Genomic DNA, 21,092 nt, shown 5'->3' with positions numbered 1-21,092 from the left:
ACTGATGTATGGAGCACATAGAGAGGTTTTTAGAAGCAGCACTTGGCACACCAGAAGGGAGACATGTCCATGGTGGTGCACCCAGTAACACCATTGATGTATCTATCCGTGGGGGCTCTAAGGTGAACATATGTCAGATTAAATCTGTCAATCATACAGACCCAGTATCACCATCTCTGGTTTCCATAGCCAATGTATTGGACAGACTCTGTGTGTGTGTGTGTGTGTGTGTGTGTGTGTCTATATAATAGAGGGAAACATTCCACGTGGGAAAAATATATAAGATGATATAACTTACCTAACGAAAGCGTTGGTATGTTGATAGAGACACTAACACACACACACACACACACACACACACACAAAATTCAAGCTTTCGCAACCCACGGTAGCTTCATCAGGGAAGAGGGAAGGAGATCCCTTAAAACCCACATCCTTTCGTCTTTCCCTCTCCTTCCCTCTTTCCTGACGAAGCAACTGTGGGTTGCGAAAGCTTGAATTTTGTGTGTGTGTGTTTTTGTTAGTGTCTTGATCAACATACCAACACTTTCGTTTGGTAAGTTACATGATCTTTATTTTTGAACCATTACACCAATAACCTGAAAACAGCTTTCTCATCCCGCAACTACCCTTCCGACCTGGTACAGAAGCAAATAGCTAGAGCCACTTCCTCATCCCCTCAAACCCAGAACATCCCACAGAAGAACCCCCAGAAGTGCCCCACTTGTGACAGGATACTTCCGTGACTGGATCAGACTCTGAATGTGGCTCTCCAGCAGGGATACGACTTCCTCAAATCCTGCCCTGAAATGAGATCCATCCTTCATGAAATCCTCCCCACTCCACCAAGAGTGTCTTTCCGCCATCCACCTAACCTTCGTAACCTCTTAGTTCATCCCTATGAAATCCCCAAACCACCTTCCCTACCCTCTGGCTCCTACCCTTGTAACCGCCCCCGGTGTAAAACCTGTCCCATGCACCCTCCCACCGCCACCTACTCCAGTCCTGTAACCCGGAAGGTGTACACGATCAAAGGCAGAGCCACGTTTGAAAGCACCCACGTGATTTACCAGCTGATATGCCTACACTGTGAAGCTTTCTATGTGGGAATGACCAGCAACAAACTGCCCATTCGCATGAATGGACACAGGCAGACAGTGTTTGTTGGTAATGAGGATCACCCTGTGGCTAAACATGCCCTGGTGCATGGCCAGCACATCTTGGCACAGTGTTACAACGTCCGGGTTATCTGGATACTTCCCACTAACACCAACCTGTCAGAACTCCGGAGATGGGAACTTGCCCTTCAGTATATCATCTCTTCTCGTTATCCACCAGGCCTCAACCTCCGCTAATTTCAAGTTGCGGCAGCTCATACCTCACCTGTCATTCAACATCATCTTTGCCTCTGTACTTCCGCCTCAACTGACATCTCTGCCCAACCTTTTTGCATTTACACATGTCTGCCTGTGTCTGTATATGTGCGGATGGATATGTGTGTGTGTGTGTGTGTGTGTGTGTGTGTGTGTGTGCGCGCGCCCGCACACGAGTGTACACCTATCCCCCCCAGGTAAGTCTTTCCACTCCCGGGATTGGAATGACTCCTTACCCTCTCCCATAAAACCCACATCCTTTCGTCTTTCCCTCTTTCCTGATGAAGCAACCTTGGGTTGCGAAAGCTTGAAATTTGTGTTTGTATGTTTTTTATTGTCTGAATCAACATACCAACGCTTTCTGGTAAGTTACAGCATCTGTTTTTATACATATTTTTCCCACGTGGAATGTGTGTGTGTGTGTGTGTGTGTGTGTGTGTGTGTGTGTGTGTGTGTACGCGCGTGCGGTTTAGAGAAATTGGCACAACAATATTCACATGACACTACAACTGATCAATTCTGGCATACATTTCACAAAGCACGGAGTGACGGACCCTTATCTGTTATCCAAGCTCAGTTCAATTCTGTTCATTTGTGTTAAGAGTCATTGTTGCACCCTGAGGTAGCAGTTCTGTGTACAAACTTTCACATTCTGCACAACCACAAATCATATACAAATTTAATAATGCAATCGTCCTACGATATTCCATAGGTACGTAAAATCCCATTATTTCTTATCATCTTTGGTAGTCCAATGTTACTGGGCAGTATTTTATCTTGTGACCAGTGAACATGAGTACCATATCATTCAGTTTGCCCTTGGACATCATTATTTGTGGTATATTGTTCGCCCAACACATCTTCCCTAATGGCTATAATGCATGGAAAGCAATGTCCCCTTGTAAATAAAGAAATTTTTTTCTGTAACAATGGAAGTTGTTTTTGTGGTACAGCTCTAAGAGAGAACAGGCTCAGTTAACTGAATGTAGCAGCACATATTTACAGACAGTGAAGAGAGTGGCTCACTAATGGCTTCCAAATTCATTATTTCACTACCGATAAGAGTTGCAGGTGATTGTGCACATACAGGTAGTACAGATAGCACCATTAATGAAGCATGTAAACAGAACAAACTGGTGTTTAACATTAGAATATTAACAACATTTCAGCATGGTTACATTCATCTGCGCAGCTGCAAAAATTCAAGGTTTTTTTTCATTTTTAAATTTAAAACTGGTTGCCAACTACTTCTGAAACACACTCACTGCCCAAAGTTTTGCGATTTTATCCAGCTTCATACAGATGTCAGTAGAAAAGTTTAATCACACACTGCCACAATACACGATTTACTAGTTAATATTCACATACACTGAAGAGCCAAAGAAACTGGTACACCTGCCTAATATCCTGGAGGGCCCCTGTAAGCATGCAGAAGAACCGCATCACTATGTGGCATGGACTCAACTAATGTCTGTAGTAGTGCTGGAGGGAGTTGTCATGAATCCTGCAGACTATCCATTAATCTACAATAGTATGAGGGAGTGGAGATCTCTTGGGAATAGCATGTTGCACGACATTCCATATATGCTCAATAATGTTCTGGGGAGTTTGATGGCCAGTGGAAGTGTTTAAACCGAGAAGAATGTTCCTGGAGCCAATCTGTAGCAATTATGGATGTGTGGGGTGTCACACTGTCCTACTGGAATTGCCCAAGTCATTGGAATGTACAATGGACATGAAAGAATGCAGATGAACAACAGGATGCTCACGTACGTGTCACCCGTCAGAGTCCTATCTAGATCTATCGGTGGTTTTCTACCACTCCACCAGCACACATCCCACACAATTACAGAGCCTCCACCAGCTTGAACAGACCCCTGCTGACATGCAGTGTCCACTGATTAATGAGGTTGTCTCCATACCCATACATGTCCATCCACTCAGTACAATTTGAAACGGGACTCGTCCGACCAGGCAACATGTTTCCAGTCATCAACATTTTGACGTCGGTATTGATGGGCCCAGGTGAGGTGTGAAGCTTTGTGTCATGCAGTCGTCAGTGGTACATAAGTGGGCATTTGGTTCCGAAAGCCATATCGAAATCTGCAGCAATTTGCTGAAGTGTTGCATTTTTGTCACACTGAACTATTATTTTCAGTCGTCGTTGGTCCTGTTCTTGCACGATCTTTTTCCTACCACAGTGATGTCAAAAATTTGATGTTTTACCAGATTTCTGATATTTACGGTACACTTGTGAAATGGTCATTTGGGAAAATCTCCACTTCATCACTATGTCGGATATGCTGTGTCCCATCGCTCATGCGCCGACTACAACATCACGCTCAAAATCACTTAAAGTCTTGATAACTTGTCATTTTAGCAACAGTAACCAATTTAACAGCTTATAGGCGCTGCCAATCGCAGTGCCATATTCTGCCTGTTTATATATCTCTGTATTTGAATATGCATGCCTACACCAGTTTCTTTGGCACTTCAATTTATTTATGCCAACAATTAAAATGCCAATATGTTTTTTTAAGAATCATGTAAAAACTCAAGCACAAAACAGTGCAACTACAAGCTCAAATACTTAAACCAGTTTTGTTCTGCAAAATTTTCTCTATTCTGGAGCTGTTTAATACTGTATTGGATTTTAATAGCTGATTCAGGCAGCCACTGGTTGTTATTTATATATTAACCATATTTTAGATAAGTCAAATGTTTCCATGTAATGACTTTACCTCCATAAGACAGAGCAATGAGATCTTCTGGCGTAGACGTAACTGTTCAGCTGCCAGGTCAGGGACAGCAGACCACTGGGGCTTCATACGTTCAAACTGTGCAATGTCACCTGCATTGAAAGCAGACAACAATTCTGCTAGCCATGCCTTATCTGTGTCTCTTAAGGTCTCAAGTACAGGATGTGCCAACTGAAAAATTGGGAAGACAACATACTGAAACACTCTTTATGGATAAAATGAACAATGGAAAATCCAGGATGGGATGTAACAATATTAGAGAAAGATATAACTGTGTGAATCTTTTTGTTGTGCCTACTGCGACTCAGCATCTCCGCTATATAGTGAGTAGCAACTTTCCTTCTCTAATATCGTTACGGAGATATTTGCTTTCAGTCACAAGCACACACATTTTTAAGGAGGTATATAAAATAAAATTTATGAGCACTATACTGAAAATACTCTCAGAATGGAAATGTAACAAGAATACACTTCTCCTAACAATGAAGAAATAAGCTATTGACATTAAGACAGTATTTGCAAGTCTCTCCTTATACTTCATTTATCACCATTTTTTTTAACAACCTTTCTATGGGAAATTAATTTTTCAGACTGAATCCACTGATGTCCAATTTCTATTTCTAACTAACATTACCTTTGGCATAGCTTTGACAAACATTCACTTATATCTATACTCAATAATACAATGCATGGTAAATGTGAATGTTGCCTAGAAATATGAATTTCAGTTTCCCCATCATATATGTTCTAGTTCCGTCCTTAATGTCTATATGAATACAATAAAACTGAAAAATCTGCTACTGCAGTCTCATTACTATTATTCTGAATTTGATGTGGATTGCTGTCATGCATTCTTATATGAGAATGGTCAGACTTATGTCAAAACCTGCCGTGATTATTTGGTACTCTTGAATGTCGATTAAAATCTAAACACTATATTCCAGATGCCAACTCAACAAAACCTAAAAAAATTATAAAACCGGTATTTCCTTCCTTGGCACTTGCAACTAAAACATGAATACCTTTGGATCTCTCTTGTCTGTTACAGCAAGTGTTGGGCACCTGATAAGGGGAGCTGTGTCCACCTTAGTATCAGTGTGTGTAGAGCAATTTGAAGTGAAATGGCAACATAAAATTCATGATGAGTAAAGTTGAGGCCGGGTGTCGGTGCTTGAAGTGTCAATTTATCGGTTGTGACTGTTATAGTAGATTGGAAATTAGTTTCAGTGAGTTAAGAATTAAATTTCTGTTGTGTTTATGTTATTGTGGTGTCATTTGATGTTATTGGTTTTCTGTTTGGCGTGCGGTAAGTCGTTTAATTCAATTTGTGGCTTCTTTTGTTAGATATGGATATGACTTCTAAGTTTAATAGTGCACACGTCTATGGACTGAAATGAGGGGCGACATGTTGTCCGTAATTAAGTTTCTGCAACTTTTTGGGGTTGTGACGGGGATAGCGACATGCGGCGTATGCAAGCGGAATATGTGAGCTGGGGGTTAATATGCAGCGGCAGAACTTTTTTATGGTAAGTAGTCATTTTTTTTGGTCTGTTGTTCATGTGTTATGATGTTTGGTGGGGTTTTTGTGTGTGGCTGGGTCAGTGTTATTTACTGCATGTGTAGCAGCACTTGTGGCTTATTTATGTATTTGAGAGAAAAGTAGTCAATTTCAATTATTTTGGTATCGTCAGTTGTATTTGAGCTCCATAGGTCATGGGAAGTGACAGATTGCAATTTGTCATCGCAGCTATGTGTGTTTTGGTATCGTGAGCTGTTGTTGACCTATATAGGTCAAGGGTAGTGTCAGACTCCAATTTTTGTTGTTTTAGGTGTAGGTTTTGTGGTATCGACAGTTGTGGTGTGATTATAATTTTTGGAATAGTTTGTTTTTATTTTGTGGTATCAACAATTGTGGTTGAGCTATGTAGGTGAAGGGAAGTGACCAATTTCTGTCGATATTGTAAGTGTAGCGGAACTTGGGATTTTGTGGTGTTTTTATGTCATCGTTTTGTGTGGTTTGGGATTGTGGCCTGTGTCTGAATGTGTTTATATTTAGTTTGTCTCCACCCAAAAACCCCCATTTCCCGCACTGGTCCCTTTAGTTTGAGTATATTTTTTGGAGAGAGGTGTGTGTTGGTTTTATATGTATTTTCATGTTTGTTGTCGTTTATGTAATGACGTCATAGGCGCCATAGTGGAGACATTGAGAATGGCCATTTCCGCCATTTGGTGATGTCATGGGTCATACTTCTGTATTCCCAAAGTGGATAAATATTGATGTCACGACAACTTGATAACACAATTGTGGTGTTCGAAAACTGAATAAATGAAAAGCTAGGATAGATAGACCTCCTTAACAACTACTAGAAATTGAAATGAAGTATATCAGCGATGCAGAAAATAGTAAGTAGGACAAGACAACCTCTATGAGATTCTGGGGCATTCCCGAATTTTTTGAGCAATGATATTCATTTGCATGCAATCTTTTTAGACTGAAGCTGTTTACATAACTTTTTATAAAGTTAAATACAAATGACATACTGAAAGTAAATTAACCCTCATGTAACGACTAAGAACCGCCCCTAAGAATTTCTCAGTTGCAGGAATAATCATGTTTTGAAACATGAAATAACAAGCTAAAATTGGTATATAAGAAGAGTGTTGCCACCTAACGAAATGTTATTCCCGCCATTACTGCAGTAGTCTCCGAAGGAGCAAATCTAAAATCTCGATGTAAGCTCTGTCTGCAATTTGTAAATAAAACATTGTGTCACTTCGTATTTAATTAAAACTCTGTTATTTAGATACTGTTGTACTCATTATTGCCATTGTTTCTTTTTTTCCACTATTATCCTTCATCACAATAAATGCAGCACAAACTGCCAAGCAAAGAAATAAGACACAGAAGACTGCTTGAAAACGAAGTAACAAATGAACATGAGAACATGCATGACTGCATGTATTCTTTCTATTAATTTTTATGCATGCACTTTTGTTCCTGTGCACCCATGACTGTGCACCAGAAAAGATGTATCGTGTGGACACATCTTAGGGGTGATAGTTTTGACAGAATCAGGATGTGTGTATTTTGTGCCTGTCCTAATTACATCTACACAATGGAAATGGTCAACAGATGGATGAATGAATAAATAAATAAATAAATAGATAAATGTACCGCACCATGCATTCACAATGAGCATTCGTAACATGCAATGAAATTCAGTGCTAATAAACATAGGTAAAAATTTACTAGTAGTAAGCTGATATTGGCAATGAATTGCTGAATGCTGCAAATTATGTAATGTTCATAAATGCAAGCATTTTGTTATGAGATGTTTGCTTTATGAGGATAATTAATTTACTCAGCACACAAGGACACATACAAGAGCCTGTTAACGAAAGAGCAGGAACTGCATTAATTATTTACTTCAATAACATCAGTACAGTACGCTGCCAACAGCCTAGGGTAAAATTTTAGGCCTATCAAAAGTAATTTTCCAATGACACATTCAGAACTGAACTTTCAATCGTGTATACTCACCAGCTCTCCCAGATTGTACACTCCTTCACCGAGAAGAGCAGCTAATCCAAGAAAAAATGCATGTTGCACCTGTTGTTCCCTAGATAATTTAGACAACTCAATACAGCCCAAGTAACGTAAAGCTGTGCGATAATAATCTGCATGTTTCCCTTGCAATCTGTACAGCTGGCTAGCCAATAGGTAAAAACGTCCGTGTACTGTTGTTATGCCATCTTCTTCATCGAGCATCTTTTCAATTTCATCTATCAATTTCTGCACAAAATAAATATAAATAAATTACATGTATTCAAGTTTACTCTAGAGACTACAGACAACATTTAAACTTAACTTAGCCTATATTAGCTGCAAACAGGGCCACAGAAACCTCAACACATTTCCAAAAAAATGTTTTTTTTCCTCAAGTCATTCACTGTACTGAAAAATAGCATCCTTTAAAATGCCTAGAAAGCTGAACACAATAGATTTGTTCCTAAAGGAACTGACTAGCACACAAGTTCACACCATAAATATCAATCATATTTTTCATTAACTTTTACTTACAACTACTATGGTATAAAATTCTGTTTACCTTGGTGCCATCTTGATCATTTAGTTTGTCAAGTAGTATCTGACCTGCTAACACTTTACACAACGCAACAGCTTCATTGTTACTTTTTACTTTTGCCTCGATTTTCTCCAAAAATGAAATCGCTTCTCTTTTATCTTCGAACTGAACCACAACATGAGCAACGATTTCTACCAGTGACAGTGGATTTATCCTGTAAGAGTGCATACATCAATGACAGCAGACTGACTTGAAATATGTTCAAGAGATGCACAATACGTTTACTTACTTATTCTCAAACACCTGTATGAAGTTGTTGTACAGCTGAATTAGACTGTCCTTCTTTTGCAAGGAGTCATGAGTGACAAAAGATTCCAGCAGAAGAGTTATCTGATGCCATAATCTGAAATTCAGTTAATTTTACATTCCCCTCACTGACATAAAAAAAAACATCATGTGACGAGACATATTTCCATCAATACTAGAGCTCACTGTAACATCGATAAGCATCAAAAATTCTAACCAAGTCACTGAGTAATAATAACATTTAAGACTCGTATAGGTCGGTTCTAACCTTCTGTTGTATAAATCCTCAAGCTGAGCCCAAACTGACGCGACTTCTTTACTAGATTCTTCTCGTTGTTTGGTTGATAGGTAATTACTAACATCTTTCACAGCTACAGTCGCCATGTTTCTAACAATCACGTTGCATATTTTGAACTGTGTAAGCACTGGCTATCGACATCAACACATATCGACAATTTGAGCCAGAGCAAATAAGTGCTAAAATGTTCCCAATACTCATAGTCCATAGAGTCAATAATGCCATTAGGCAAACAATTTTATTCACATGGAATCTTTCATTACCTATTTCATAACGAATTGCTAAATAAACGTCCAAAACTTCTGAAATTTTAATATTCTTACACTAATTAACGATCGATTCGTAGATTCTAGTATCCATCATTTCCACACATTTGAACGCCCGAGGAGACCTATGGGCCGTTCCATTTCAGTGGCTCTCGTACACCTGAAGCAGTACTCTCCCTTCGCTACAGCTTAGTATAGATAATTTTGTATGAATGTCTACGCGTGTTTAGAGTTGTAGTTCTACTTGGCAGTTAAAATAAGAGATTACGCGGTAGAAGAAATTGCCCAACAAGTTAGTGGCAGTTTAACTTTATTTACGTCAGTCCGGTCGTATAATCTGTCAGATTATGAATGCAAATGTTAAAAAAATTTCTCATGTAGACTTGATACTATATAATATGAGCACAAAAGTGACTAGCTTGAGTACATCGAAGGAAACAGATACAGTGTCTCATGATCTACCAAGAATTTTATCGTTGGAAGATCAGCCAAGTAAGAAGAGAAAGGAACAGAGGCGTGACATTCATGCAAACATGTACAGGGAATTCTTCAGCGATATGTCAAATACGCTTAAATGCTGTGTTCAGAACTATTGGCTCACTTCGGAAGAAGTAGTTTTGATGGACATTCATACAGCGGCCAGCCTTGGTGACTGTGGCGGGATTGACGCAGCTTTAGCAAGGTATTAGCACCGCTAATGATTAACGTGATCAGTAACAATATAGAAACTCGTGGAGTGCAGAGTGTACTTTGTATCAGTTTAATTACATCTCGACAGATTAAAACTGTATGCCCGAGGCAGAGACTCTAGTTTAGTCCCTAGTGGCCGTCAAAAAACTGTGATATCAGGAAATTGTGAAGTATACTTTCTGCTGGATGAAAGAGTCGATCAGTGTTAGTTATCTTTTACTATACAGCTCCTTTCCTTGGTGCGAAGATCATCTCTATATCCATTATTTGGGTCAATTCATTGGAATTTTTAGCGTTATTGAAAATGTAAATTTGGTAGGTTACTTGTACAAACTAAAAAGTGACATACTGTACCCATCTGAAACAACAAAATTCTTTATTTGCCTCTTCTTTTTTTTAAAAAAATGCTGGAGAGTTAAATAGACGCCTTGAGCATAAAGAAACTAAAACATTTGCAGCTATACTATCTAATTTGTCCCCTGTTTGCGTAATATGTTTCCGCATTTACCAAGTTATCGGTGCTCAACAAAAATATTTTGAATTTTATTTACAGTTGAGTAAAAGTTGGATTTTTATATATTTATTAACAATGCTGAAGTCACAAGCTGATAAATGTTTTATAGTCAGAAAATGTGAAACCAGCCGCACCGTGATCAAACGGGTCGGCTCTGAAAGTACCTGCAGACACTCTACAGCGAAAAGTACTAAAGCCCTAAGTTTCTAAAACGAATCTTTGACACGGGGAGACTCCATATTATATAAAAATTAATCCATGAAAAAAGTATTACCCATTCCACTGAATCACGACTCTGAAAACAAAGAATAACAAAAGTTCTGTAATATTCCTGGGGGCCGTAATAAGACAAGCAAAATAGTTATTGGGCTAATCTAACAGTGACAGAACTTGTCCCATTTTCTTGATATTTATGTTACTCGTTGAAATATAACATACCGTTTCAGATTATTGAGAATTGAATTCGTAACAGAATTCATGGAAAATATGCATAATAATTACTGGTGCTTGTTTTCTATTTTTGAAGGGAATTTTCACTCCCTTGATGGCTTAATTTTTCTTTCTTGACCTTCATCATATTTCGATCTGTTTTTGGTGAATTACCTGCTGTTTATTATTATTAGACATGAATACATGGATAAATGCTTAGTGCATAAATCCCTTTCTGCGATTAAAAGTGACATAATAGCTGACTAGTTCTTAGGTAAACTTTGAGGGAAATCTAGAAGATGGCGTTCCATGTGCAATAAACATTGCTAATGTTAAGACTGGAAATAAGCCTCTTCCCCGCCACTGCTGAAAGCAGCAAACAGGATAACGGTCACAACGTACTCCAATATGACTCTAGAATATTTTAAGTATACAAAACAGTAACTACCTGTTACTTTAATAAATATCGGTTCGAATCACATGCTCAGTGAACGTGGTTTATTCTGTAGAGATAACGATATCCACTGTCTGCCGCGCATTACGGCTGTTTTTTATTTATTTATTTAATGTGGTGGATGTACCACTTATCTTAGTATCACATAAAGGAGTGTTTCGTGCCAGTAAACCCCCCCAGCCGCGCTGGCTTATCGGCCTTGAAATTATCACGTGACTATACCCACCCGCCTTCCGAGAACTCCTACTTACAATTGTTCTAAAATTGTAGCAGTAGCTAAGGTCTTTGCAGTAGCTGCTCACGTGTGTGCAACACTTGCCTACTCCTATTTTACTTGCTGTCTCTATTGCTGTTATTTTACATTTTCTGCTGGAATTTTTGTATAGTTAGTGCTACTAAAGAGAGAAATATAAGGTTATACCAAATATGGTAACTCGCAGTTCGGTAGCGACTGACTGTGTATCCTAGACTATCGATGGCACAGCTGTCTGTAGTAGAGTTACCGTGATCTAGAATAACTTCTCCCTGATCCTACACGATGGTAGCTATTCTAGCAGGTGGAGGGAGCTCTTTATATCTTATAGTGACACTTTCATTGCAATTTTGGGCGGTATTGCTGCCTTTTTTTTCTTCTTTCATAGCTCAGAACCTGCAAACGTCATTCTCGCGAATTACCTTTTTTTTTAAGTAGTAAGTTCTACAAGCTGTAAACGGCTGATTTTGCATGTTAAATGGGTAGTACCTATCGGGTTAGGTGGCACTCAGTAAATAAGTCGCTTCTAACACGTTGTCTAGGGTTCAGTCCCACATTGATGCCATGATTTTTAAAAATCTGTTACCACCTTTACTTTTGACGACGACTTGTTAACGTGGCAAATGCCCCTTTGAATAGGGCAGGTCTATAGTTCGGTTAGTACGGTCTGTTAATACTATTTGGTGTAGATCTCACATGCTTGAGAAACATTAAAGGACGGAACGCACGAGCGTTTGCTAAGTCTCCTTTATAGAAGCACTCTTTCAATACACACTACTTTACAATCCTGAAATTTTTCGTTCAATTAGTCTTCCGTATTTTTCAGAAGGTTGCAGTGTCTAATTTCGAACTCTGTATAGTAATCCCTTGTTACTCGCAATGCTACAGGGTTTCCATATCTAATTTGCACCTGGAAATTGGGCACGATTTTGTGACAGGCGTTGTCTTGGTGTACCGAAAAAACCTGAAGTTTCTGATCAAATGCACCACGGAAACAAGAAAAACCAATGCTCTCGTGATAACGAGGTGTTTCGTAGATTCATTCAGTATGTCACTTGGTTGAAAACATGCGGAACACTTGACACACTATGCTACGAAATTAGTTTTGAATACTGTAGATACAAAGGCTCACAGTACCGTATAGGTCCAGTGAGCAGACTGCATCTTACTTGACATCATGGGCATTAGCCAATCGCCAACGCCAGCGCAATCCTATGCCGACCTGTCCCGAATGGCAGGTCCTCCAGAAGAGCTGCGAAACGCGCACTTCAATATCGCCGGATGGAGTGGGCTATGACGGATCGAAGAGAGCGAGCGAGAGTTGAGTGATAATGGAGTGATCCGGATGCGAATGAATTGGCAGCAGAAGAATGAGATATCATATGTGCTTTTGGGAGTAGAGAGATCCATAGCACAAATACAAAAAAGTTAGCTGCCGAAGCATTGAAAAGGTTGAACTAGGGACGTGACTGACAATAAATTCATTAGGTACTTCAGTCACGGAGAAACGGAGCGTATAAATTCAGGCTTTGACTGGTTTTTACTGGAAAGGAACAGCATAATACATTTCCCTGAGAATAAAAACGTAAAATGCACGAATGTATGTTATGCTGATTAAAATAAAGTACAAAACACCTGATCATTCTCGTTGCTTACGTTCATGGTAGCCAGTAATTACATGGAACTATCATTGGCTTGTAAAGGTATTTTCATGTAGGTACCAGCGAGCCACGCTAACGCCCGTCTATGAAACTACTTAATAGAGTTTATAAAGTAGCCTGTGAGGGGTTGTACGTACATTCCACATTTCATTAATTGTGCGTTGACACCTTCCTTATAACATACCGGTGCCGTATTTTAATCACTGAGTGCATCGCATATGCCACAATAGGGTGTTTGTCTGGCTAGTGTGGTGAGGTTACGCTGTAATGCGATTTATGAGCAATTTGGCTAAGTGTCTGTAGGTTCAAAGGAAAGCGTGCTTAGTCATACCGCTTCTAAAGATTTAAATGAAAATTTGAGATGTGGTGCCAATTATTAGATAAAAAGTATCTGTATTGCTGTGAAGTATAAGTTACCGTAAGATTCTGAGTAGAAAAAAAGGACTAAGCCAGAATTGTATAAAAAGGTTCCAGGAAAACTGTGGACAAATATTTATCTTCTGGCGACTTGATAGCACAATCACTGAAGAGCTTGACATCTGAGAACAAGAAATTATAGGATTTGTGTAGCTCTTCAACAAACTACTAGAAACAGTAATGGAGATCATTGATAATCCAAAAAATACGAAATTGGAAAACATAACCTCCGTTCTAGTGGATTCTGCGGTCTGTGAAATTCCCAAATTTATCGAATCCCAGGATGTTAATCTTCGTATATTTCATGATAAAATATGTTTAAACAAATTTGTTATGAAGTGCAAATGACGCGTCTAAAGTTAATTAACCTTCACATGAAGATTAAGAACTTCCCTTAAGTATTTCCTAGTTTCAGGGATAATCATTGAAATGCTTGCTTTGTTTTGAAAGAAATAGTTTAAACTCGTATACAAGTAGCCAATTACTAACGAAATTTAGTTGCTAGCCATATCGCTGCAGTTTCCCCAGTAGAAAATCCGAATCTCACTGTGGCACCCTTCTGAAATTTGCAAACTAAACGTTGTCACTTCGTCTCGTACATCTGTTATTTAAACTCTTCTTTACCTACAGTCGCTTTTGAGTTTGTTTTCTGACCCCTTTTCATCGCAATAAACGCAGCACAAGCAAAAAAGGGAAGCCAAAGCAGATGGCTTGAGCAATGTCGTAACGTGTGGGCAAACTTGTGCTGATACAGTACGCGCGTGGGAGAGATCGTCGTGTGGCCATAACTTAAGATTTATAAGAAAATCTAATACGTTCTTGTGGTTATGTTGCAAATTACTGTTATGCTTTTAAATTCCGTCCTCAAATATAATGAGAGAAGCGTCATCGGAAATATGCACAAAGTTTTTGGAATTATATAGCTGGAGCTACAATTTAATATCAAGTGCGCTGTCTCCACGCGTTTTATGCTTACGTACAAATCGGCAGTACGGTACATTCCCTTTTCGTGTGCTATTTTGTTTGTTTCACGAAAAAAAAGCACGTTCGCCATACAAAATAAGCTTACTTAAATACTGGCCTCCTATATAGTCTATACGGGCGACCGTGTAGAAACGAATGGCAGGGCACACTGGTAAACTGCCCACAGACGCTCAGCAACTTGTGTTCGCTTCCATTCTCTTGTGTAAACTGTAGTTAATTGTATACTGAATGATGGAATAAACGAATTGGCAACTCGGGCGCATGGTGTATTATTGCGCAACATCGTGACATTTGTAATGTCACGGTATCCTCCTTGTCTTTGCAATCCTTTTTTGTAAATTGCTAAACATCTGTGGCGTAATTAAAAGTAAAACTAAAACAGTATATTCTCCAACGAGGAGTCTGGATGTACAAATAACAGACTAAGAGTGTAAAATATTGGAAATGCTTCTGGAGAAATAGTAAGGCAGAACATGCTCATCGTTTTCAACAGAATGAAATATTCCCTAAATGATTATAGTTTGTGACAAATAGCCAGGCAGTTTTTTAATGTACCGGTATGTTACTTCTGGATAGGGATCTGAGTTTTATGAGAAGATCAGTCCACAATGCAATATGCATTATACGAGGGAGGCTTCAGGTGCCTCCCGAGTTGTACTAAATGGTGAGTGCCCCAGGGGAACTTGGCAAGACTAGTTCAGGTATGGGTCTGATGAACCCAGTGTGCCTGCGGTGTGGCTGTTGAGCACTGTCCCTTCTGTAACCTTGAGATATGGGCATTCTTCTGCAACAATCATGTGGTGCACCAGTGAAATGTTGGTTTAACAGCTTGGACCAGGACGACTGAACAAACCTCCAGTAAATAAAATCGCAAGATGGTGTTATATGCCAGTGGAATGGATGGCTTGAAACAAAATAATTTTTCGTGGGCAGTCTCTGGGCAATCTCTCCACCTTAGTTGTACAAGGCTTGCTCAGGCAAGTGGGGTTCTGTTTGAGTTAACTCGTATATTCTTAACTAGTTACTGGAATTTCATTGAGTTTGAGTAGACCACTAGGGACTGTAAACACCCAACCAAGTGAACTCGAGAGTGATATCGACCTCATCAGGTCTCAAACGAAGTAAAACTATGAATAATAACTGAGCACATCTTTGGCAACATAAATTTGCTGTTACTAGGTAAAAAAGTAGTCCTCTTCATTTAAAAAAAAAATGACCTTTCTTAAAATCAGGATGTAGTGGAGACACCCTTCTGACTGGGGCTGCATCAGTTCAACAAGCTACAAATAACTAATAAGCTGGATCTCAATCCCACTGTGAATTGCACACCACTTGAGTCCAGCAATACAAACACATTTTCAAAACCATATACAGCCTTTGGAAGGTGGGGTTTTACTTCATCAGCATCACAAAAATAAAAAAATAAATTATATAAATTTTATCAATAGTTGTTGGCTTTTATTAAAGAGAGATTTTTAGAGAATTGGTGATGGGTAAGCAAGGCACAGAACCTGAAAATACTGAGTATGAGATTTGTTGTGAAAAATTGCGTCTGCTAAGGGGGAAGTCACTTCGAACACCTCCATTATATTTAAATTTTTGAAGTTCAGCTAAAACACTTAAAACAGTTCTAGAAATAAGTGAAAAAAATCATGAAAAATAATTTTTTCAAAATGTTCAATATAAATTACAAAACTAGATTACCCTTGTAAATCAAAATTGGTACTCCTAGTTTTAATTCCTACAAATGTGTTGTGCTGTGATACCATCAAAACAGCTGTGAAAGTTGCATGAAGAATGGTCAGAAGTGGATGTTGCAGAAATAAAAAGGTATGAAAAGAAAATGTCATACTGGAGAAAACAGAGGCATTTACTTAAAACAGATACATTTCCATAACATACAAATACTGGAGCTGTGTGTTAAGTTCGTGACCTATATTCAAAAGCCAAAGAGGTGCTTCAAATGCCAGAGATTTGGGCACAGCACTGTTTCATATACATGTGAACTAACCTATGATGGATGTTGATCAGCAATTCATGAAACAGAATCCCCATGTAATCCTGCATAATTAAAGTATATTAACACACTGACTGCTGCCGGCATCCACAGCAGAACCTCACGCTGTGTGCCTGGCCTGGCAGTGAAACATCCATACATATTAAGTGTGCAGCAGTCAACCATATTAATTACCAGTAAGGTAATCCCATTTGGAGCTGAGAATCCATGGTATATGCTAAGCAGCTGAAAGTAAATCCACTACAGTGAAATAAAGTGAGCATTGCAGGTGATGCTGTCTCAAAAGCTATATAACCTCTTTGATCGAAACCCTGAAGAAATGGCAATGTAAGAGAATGTCTCTACTGAGATCAAGGAAATGTACAAATACCAGTATATGCAAGGTAATAAATGTACCATTGCCCATACCTGCTCCAAAACTAATGATATGTACACCATGCAGTCAAGGCAATTTTTTTCTATTGCATCAGAAGAATATGGAGTTAAATTGCAGACAAGTAGAGTAAACTGCAGCAAAGACAAAGCCCATCCCTTAAAAGCTGGTGGATTAGAGCATTTTTGCTGTCAGACTGTGAAAATAACTTTGTAGTAAAATGAAATTTTGGTCGCACTGCAGGATGGGGTAATTTGCTGCCTCAATATTTTGTGCTTTGTTTTTGTGCCATCTTTGGGTGAAAGTGCACTGAGGTCTCCTGCTTAAAATTTATAGTTTACAAAGCTATCACTGTGTAAGTTTGTTAGAGCACATGTGCATCTGCTGAAAGTCTGTGCACTGCTGAGTGCTGTCCTAGATGAAAGCTTGATTTGTCGGTATTGAATCAATTGCTTCACATTGTAAAATTGCAGAATGATGCTGACTACACAGAGCATGAAGTTTTCCTGTAACAGTATTCCATAAATTATGCAATTAGAAACAGTCATCCTGATTGACAAGGGCCACATCCAGTTGAATCTCCACTGATTCATTGATAGGAGTTGCAAAAGTTAGAGGAGTATGGGCCAAAATTTCTGTTTCATTGTATTTCATGGAATGACCAGCTGAAATACAGTCTTGGGTGTAATAGTGGATTTACTGGCTGGAGGCTCTTGTGGGAGCCATCAGACGATCTTTTTCCATTAGCTATTCACACATTGGATGAGATCAGTGTAGTCAGTGAGTCTATGACAATCAAGTCCACTTGACAGAGGCTCTGCAAATTAGGGAACTACCTCATCTATTCCTCCTCCCTGGGAACTTAATTCCTTTGATCTCTGGGACTCCAAAGCACCTATCCTAGTGGCCAAATGCTTGGTTCTCGTCTCGTCAGAGGACATATGCATCTTAGAGACCAAGCGATGCACTTAAACTATGCAACAGAATCTTGTTCTGCCACAGACCTTTCCATTTGTTTACTTGCCCATGTGGCCACAGCTGAGTGGTAAGTTTTTACAAATTTATAGTTGAATGGCCACTTACCAATCTTGTTAAACCTCATAGGGCAGTTCCTGAAAGGAAACCACCAAAATGGTTACCCACTGAAAATTGGGCAATGTACAGACATCTAACAGTATTGAAAGTGTTGTCCATTGTACTGCTGAAGTATGCATCCCACAGACCTCAGAACAGCAAAGAGGCTGTCAGTCTCCTGGCAATAATGAATATGTCAACAGTTAAAGATGCTTTTGTGCCAAAGTGAATGGTAACATCCTGGCTACCAAAAAAGAATGTAGCAGCCTTTAAGATTGTGAAGACAGCATCACAACTACCAGAGTGAAGCTACCATGAATCCTCTAATAAAATCAGAAGTGTCATGTTTCAAAGTGCTAAGTGTTTGTCTTGCCAATTGTAGCAGAAAAATGCTTGAACACATTATCAACAGTATCCTTTTATAAACTCTGGGAAAAAGAAATCTTCAGTCACTTCTAGTGTGGATTAAGAAGGTATCACTCTGTAGCTGACAAGCTCATTCACCTGCAAGTGACAATACAAGACATTCCTTTGTGATTCCTCATTGATACATTTTTTGACCATGATACTATAAGGAGCAATCAAAAAGTTTCCATTTGAAGATTGTACAGTCCAGAATCAGTATGCCAGTCAGGGAAATTGCCTTGAGCATTGAGGCAGTCCCACTGACATAGCAAATTGAATATACCCATATGGTAAAACACATGTCCTGCTGTGTGAAGAAGTCTGTAACTGAATTGGTCTTCTTTAAAAGGGCGTAAGTCGCTACTTTGGCTACAGCATGTTTTATAGTGATTCATAAACTATGAGCATAGATCTATCATTTGTGTTTTAAAGGACATCTTTCACATGTATGGTTGCCTTCTAACATGGAACTGAAAATTACATTTTGTTTTGAATATGCATAAGTCACTGACATACGTCCTTTTGAAATTGAACAGTAGCCAGTGGTCCGGTGACTGCAAACATTCAGGACACAAATAAGGGCTCAAGCACTTTGTGTATTTATTTTGAAGGAACTGGTGGAAAGGGTGCGAGTGAAGTCTGTTCCTTTTTGATTATCTGAAGGCTATCCCGAAAATATCAGAGCTTCGACTGTTCTATGATAACTGCAAGGGACAGAACAAAAACCAAACACTGTCTAGATTCCTACTTTGACAGATTCTGGAGATTTCAGACTTATTCAACATATTTCCCAGTAAGAGGACATAGCTTTTTGCCATACGATCAAGACTTTGGTGTCAGTTCAAAGAAACTTCGACAGAGTGACAGGATATTCACTGTTGATCAAATAAGTCGCATTCTACAAAGCAGAACAAAACGTGGAAATTTAAAGTTGACAAATCTGACATTATAGACTTTAAAGGCTGGTTGATACGATATTGTAAGATGATGACAGTTTTTGAAGAAACAAGGAACAAGCCAAGAGGTGACAGTTATAACTCTGCAATCAGCAGCTTCTTTCACTTTGTGTACTTGCCAGAGCTGGGTTCCTAAAAAAGGATCAATTGTATTAATTGGTTAGTGAACCACACATTCTTTGTTGCGCATCAGAGAAAAGCTGTTCTTTCACCAAAAAACCCTGCCTCTCTAGCAAGGCAAGTGTCAAAGTACAAAAATTCAAGACTTAGAAAAGATACAGCATTACATTCCAAATGAGCATATGGAATTCTACAAGGAACTTTTGAGCTGCACTACTGACAGTAGTACAGCACATGATGATGACTGTGGAACAGTTCATCACAAGTGAAAACACATTTTATGTAGCTTTTCAGATATTTCCACGTGTTCCTTTTATGAGTTTAAAAGTGATGTTTTCATTTTCTGTGGCTTAGGGTCATTTTTGTAACATTTAATTCACTAATGTGGCAAAATATCAACATTTTGTTCTGTGCGTTTTTCTTATGAAACCATTTTTTTTTTAAGGATGGATGTTTTCATATTTGAAACATCCATAACACTGCATCTATTAGTATTCATGTAATAACTAATGCATATACCAATCAAGGGGCATCTATGCTACTAGTTCATATGAACAGACTTCATTATTTCCTAGTATTTTTCTTCTGAAACAGCTTTTTTCAAAATTCCTCACTACATTGGTTTCCTGACCAATTCAACTGCTTGCTGCTCATCTTTGTCTGACACGAATTATCAACCTCTCGAGGTCTTTTTCAAGGGACCAAAGGTGTGAAAATCATGTAGGGAGAGATCAGCACTATAGGGTGGGTGCGTGAATGTCTCCCACTTGAGTTGGATGAAGCCAGATCAACCAGTGTCTTGGGTTGAATTGCGACCAGCACAAAACTTGATGGTTTCCACCAGATATGCTGCCCCATACACATTCTCCATTGGCGTGTTTGTCTTTTGACAGCACATTGGTCCTATTTGGATGCGTTTGGTAATAACATTGCAGTGGTTCACATTTCGACATTTACTGCACATGTGCCAGAAAGACATGAATGTCATGCAGATCCCATGCCTACATGTTGGCACTTATATACCCACATTGAAGTCACAGTACATTGCATATAAACTGCAGCAGTGCCCTCAAGCAGAAACTTTCTGATCGCCCCTTATACTTGGAGGGACAATATCTTGACTACTATGCAACAGAGGGTTTGTAATGGTCATCATTTTATTATTCTTTCTAAGTGATTGATAGTTTAGGTGCAAAGTGGGACGCATCTTCTCAGATCATTTTATTCAGGAAAATGATGTGCACTGGGATGTATTTTAAGTGCTACTTTTCCTGTTGTATTTTAAAAGTTTCAATCATACTATAAGGTCTTGTGGAATGCACTCTGTATGTGGATAATTTTTAATGTTCTGCTTGTGCTCCAGTCTTGTAGCCACATGTTTGTCAACTCCGCCAATGCGCAAGAGGCTAGATAAGTGGACAGAGGGTACCACTCAATTCTTGCAAGTATTTGGAAAGCCTTTTGTTATAGAGAAGTCAGTGTGAGGTTATACAACAGTAAAGCTAAATGTGTTAAATTTACTGAAAACTAAACCTTCCACTTTCAGTAAAATTAGGAGGAATGTTGACCATGAAAGTGTTAACTAAATGTACAGAAATTGTTATACTTAGTAATAACATTAACATAATTTCCTCTATGATCACTATACTATAATAGTG

The 21,092-nt window shown here is 38.9% G+C and overlaps 1 protein-coding gene across 1 annotated transcript in view; it reads right to left on the bottom strand.

Annotated features, from left to right (window-relative positions):
* LOC124544730 (26S proteasome non-ATPase regulatory subunit 13) overlaps nucleotides 1-8,950 on the bottom strand; it is a 36,001-nt gene extending 27,051 nt beyond the window's left edge. Inside the window, exons 1-5 of the mRNA XM_047123380.1 lie at nucleotides 8,792-8,950; nucleotides 8,507-8,620; nucleotides 8,242-8,431; nucleotides 7,674-7,925; nucleotides 4,115-4,303 (exon numbers count right to left, since the gene is read on the bottom strand). Of these exons, the coding sequence (XP_046979336.1) occupies nucleotides 4,115-4,303; nucleotides 7,674-7,925; nucleotides 8,242-8,431; nucleotides 8,507-8,620; nucleotides 8,792-8,907 (861 nt within the window). The 5' untranslated portion in view covers nucleotides 8,908-8,950. The remainder of the gene's footprint in view (nucleotides 1-4,114; nucleotides 4,304-7,673; nucleotides 7,926-8,241; nucleotides 8,432-8,506; nucleotides 8,621-8,791) is intronic.
* Between the last annotated feature and the right edge of the window lie 12,142 nt (nucleotides 8,951-21,092).

The sequence above is a fragment of the Schistocerca americana genome, chromosome 8, assembly GCF_021461395.2.
Source record: "Schistocerca americana isolate TAMUIC-IGC-003095 chromosome 8, iqSchAmer2.1, whole genome shotgun sequence".
In the NCBI taxonomy this organism is placed as follows: Eukaryota; Metazoa; Arthropoda; class Insecta; order Orthoptera; family Acrididae; genus Schistocerca; species Schistocerca americana.
The sequence above is the reverse complement of the archived record's forward strand: the minus strand, read 5'-3'. Positions and strand labels throughout refer to the sequence as shown.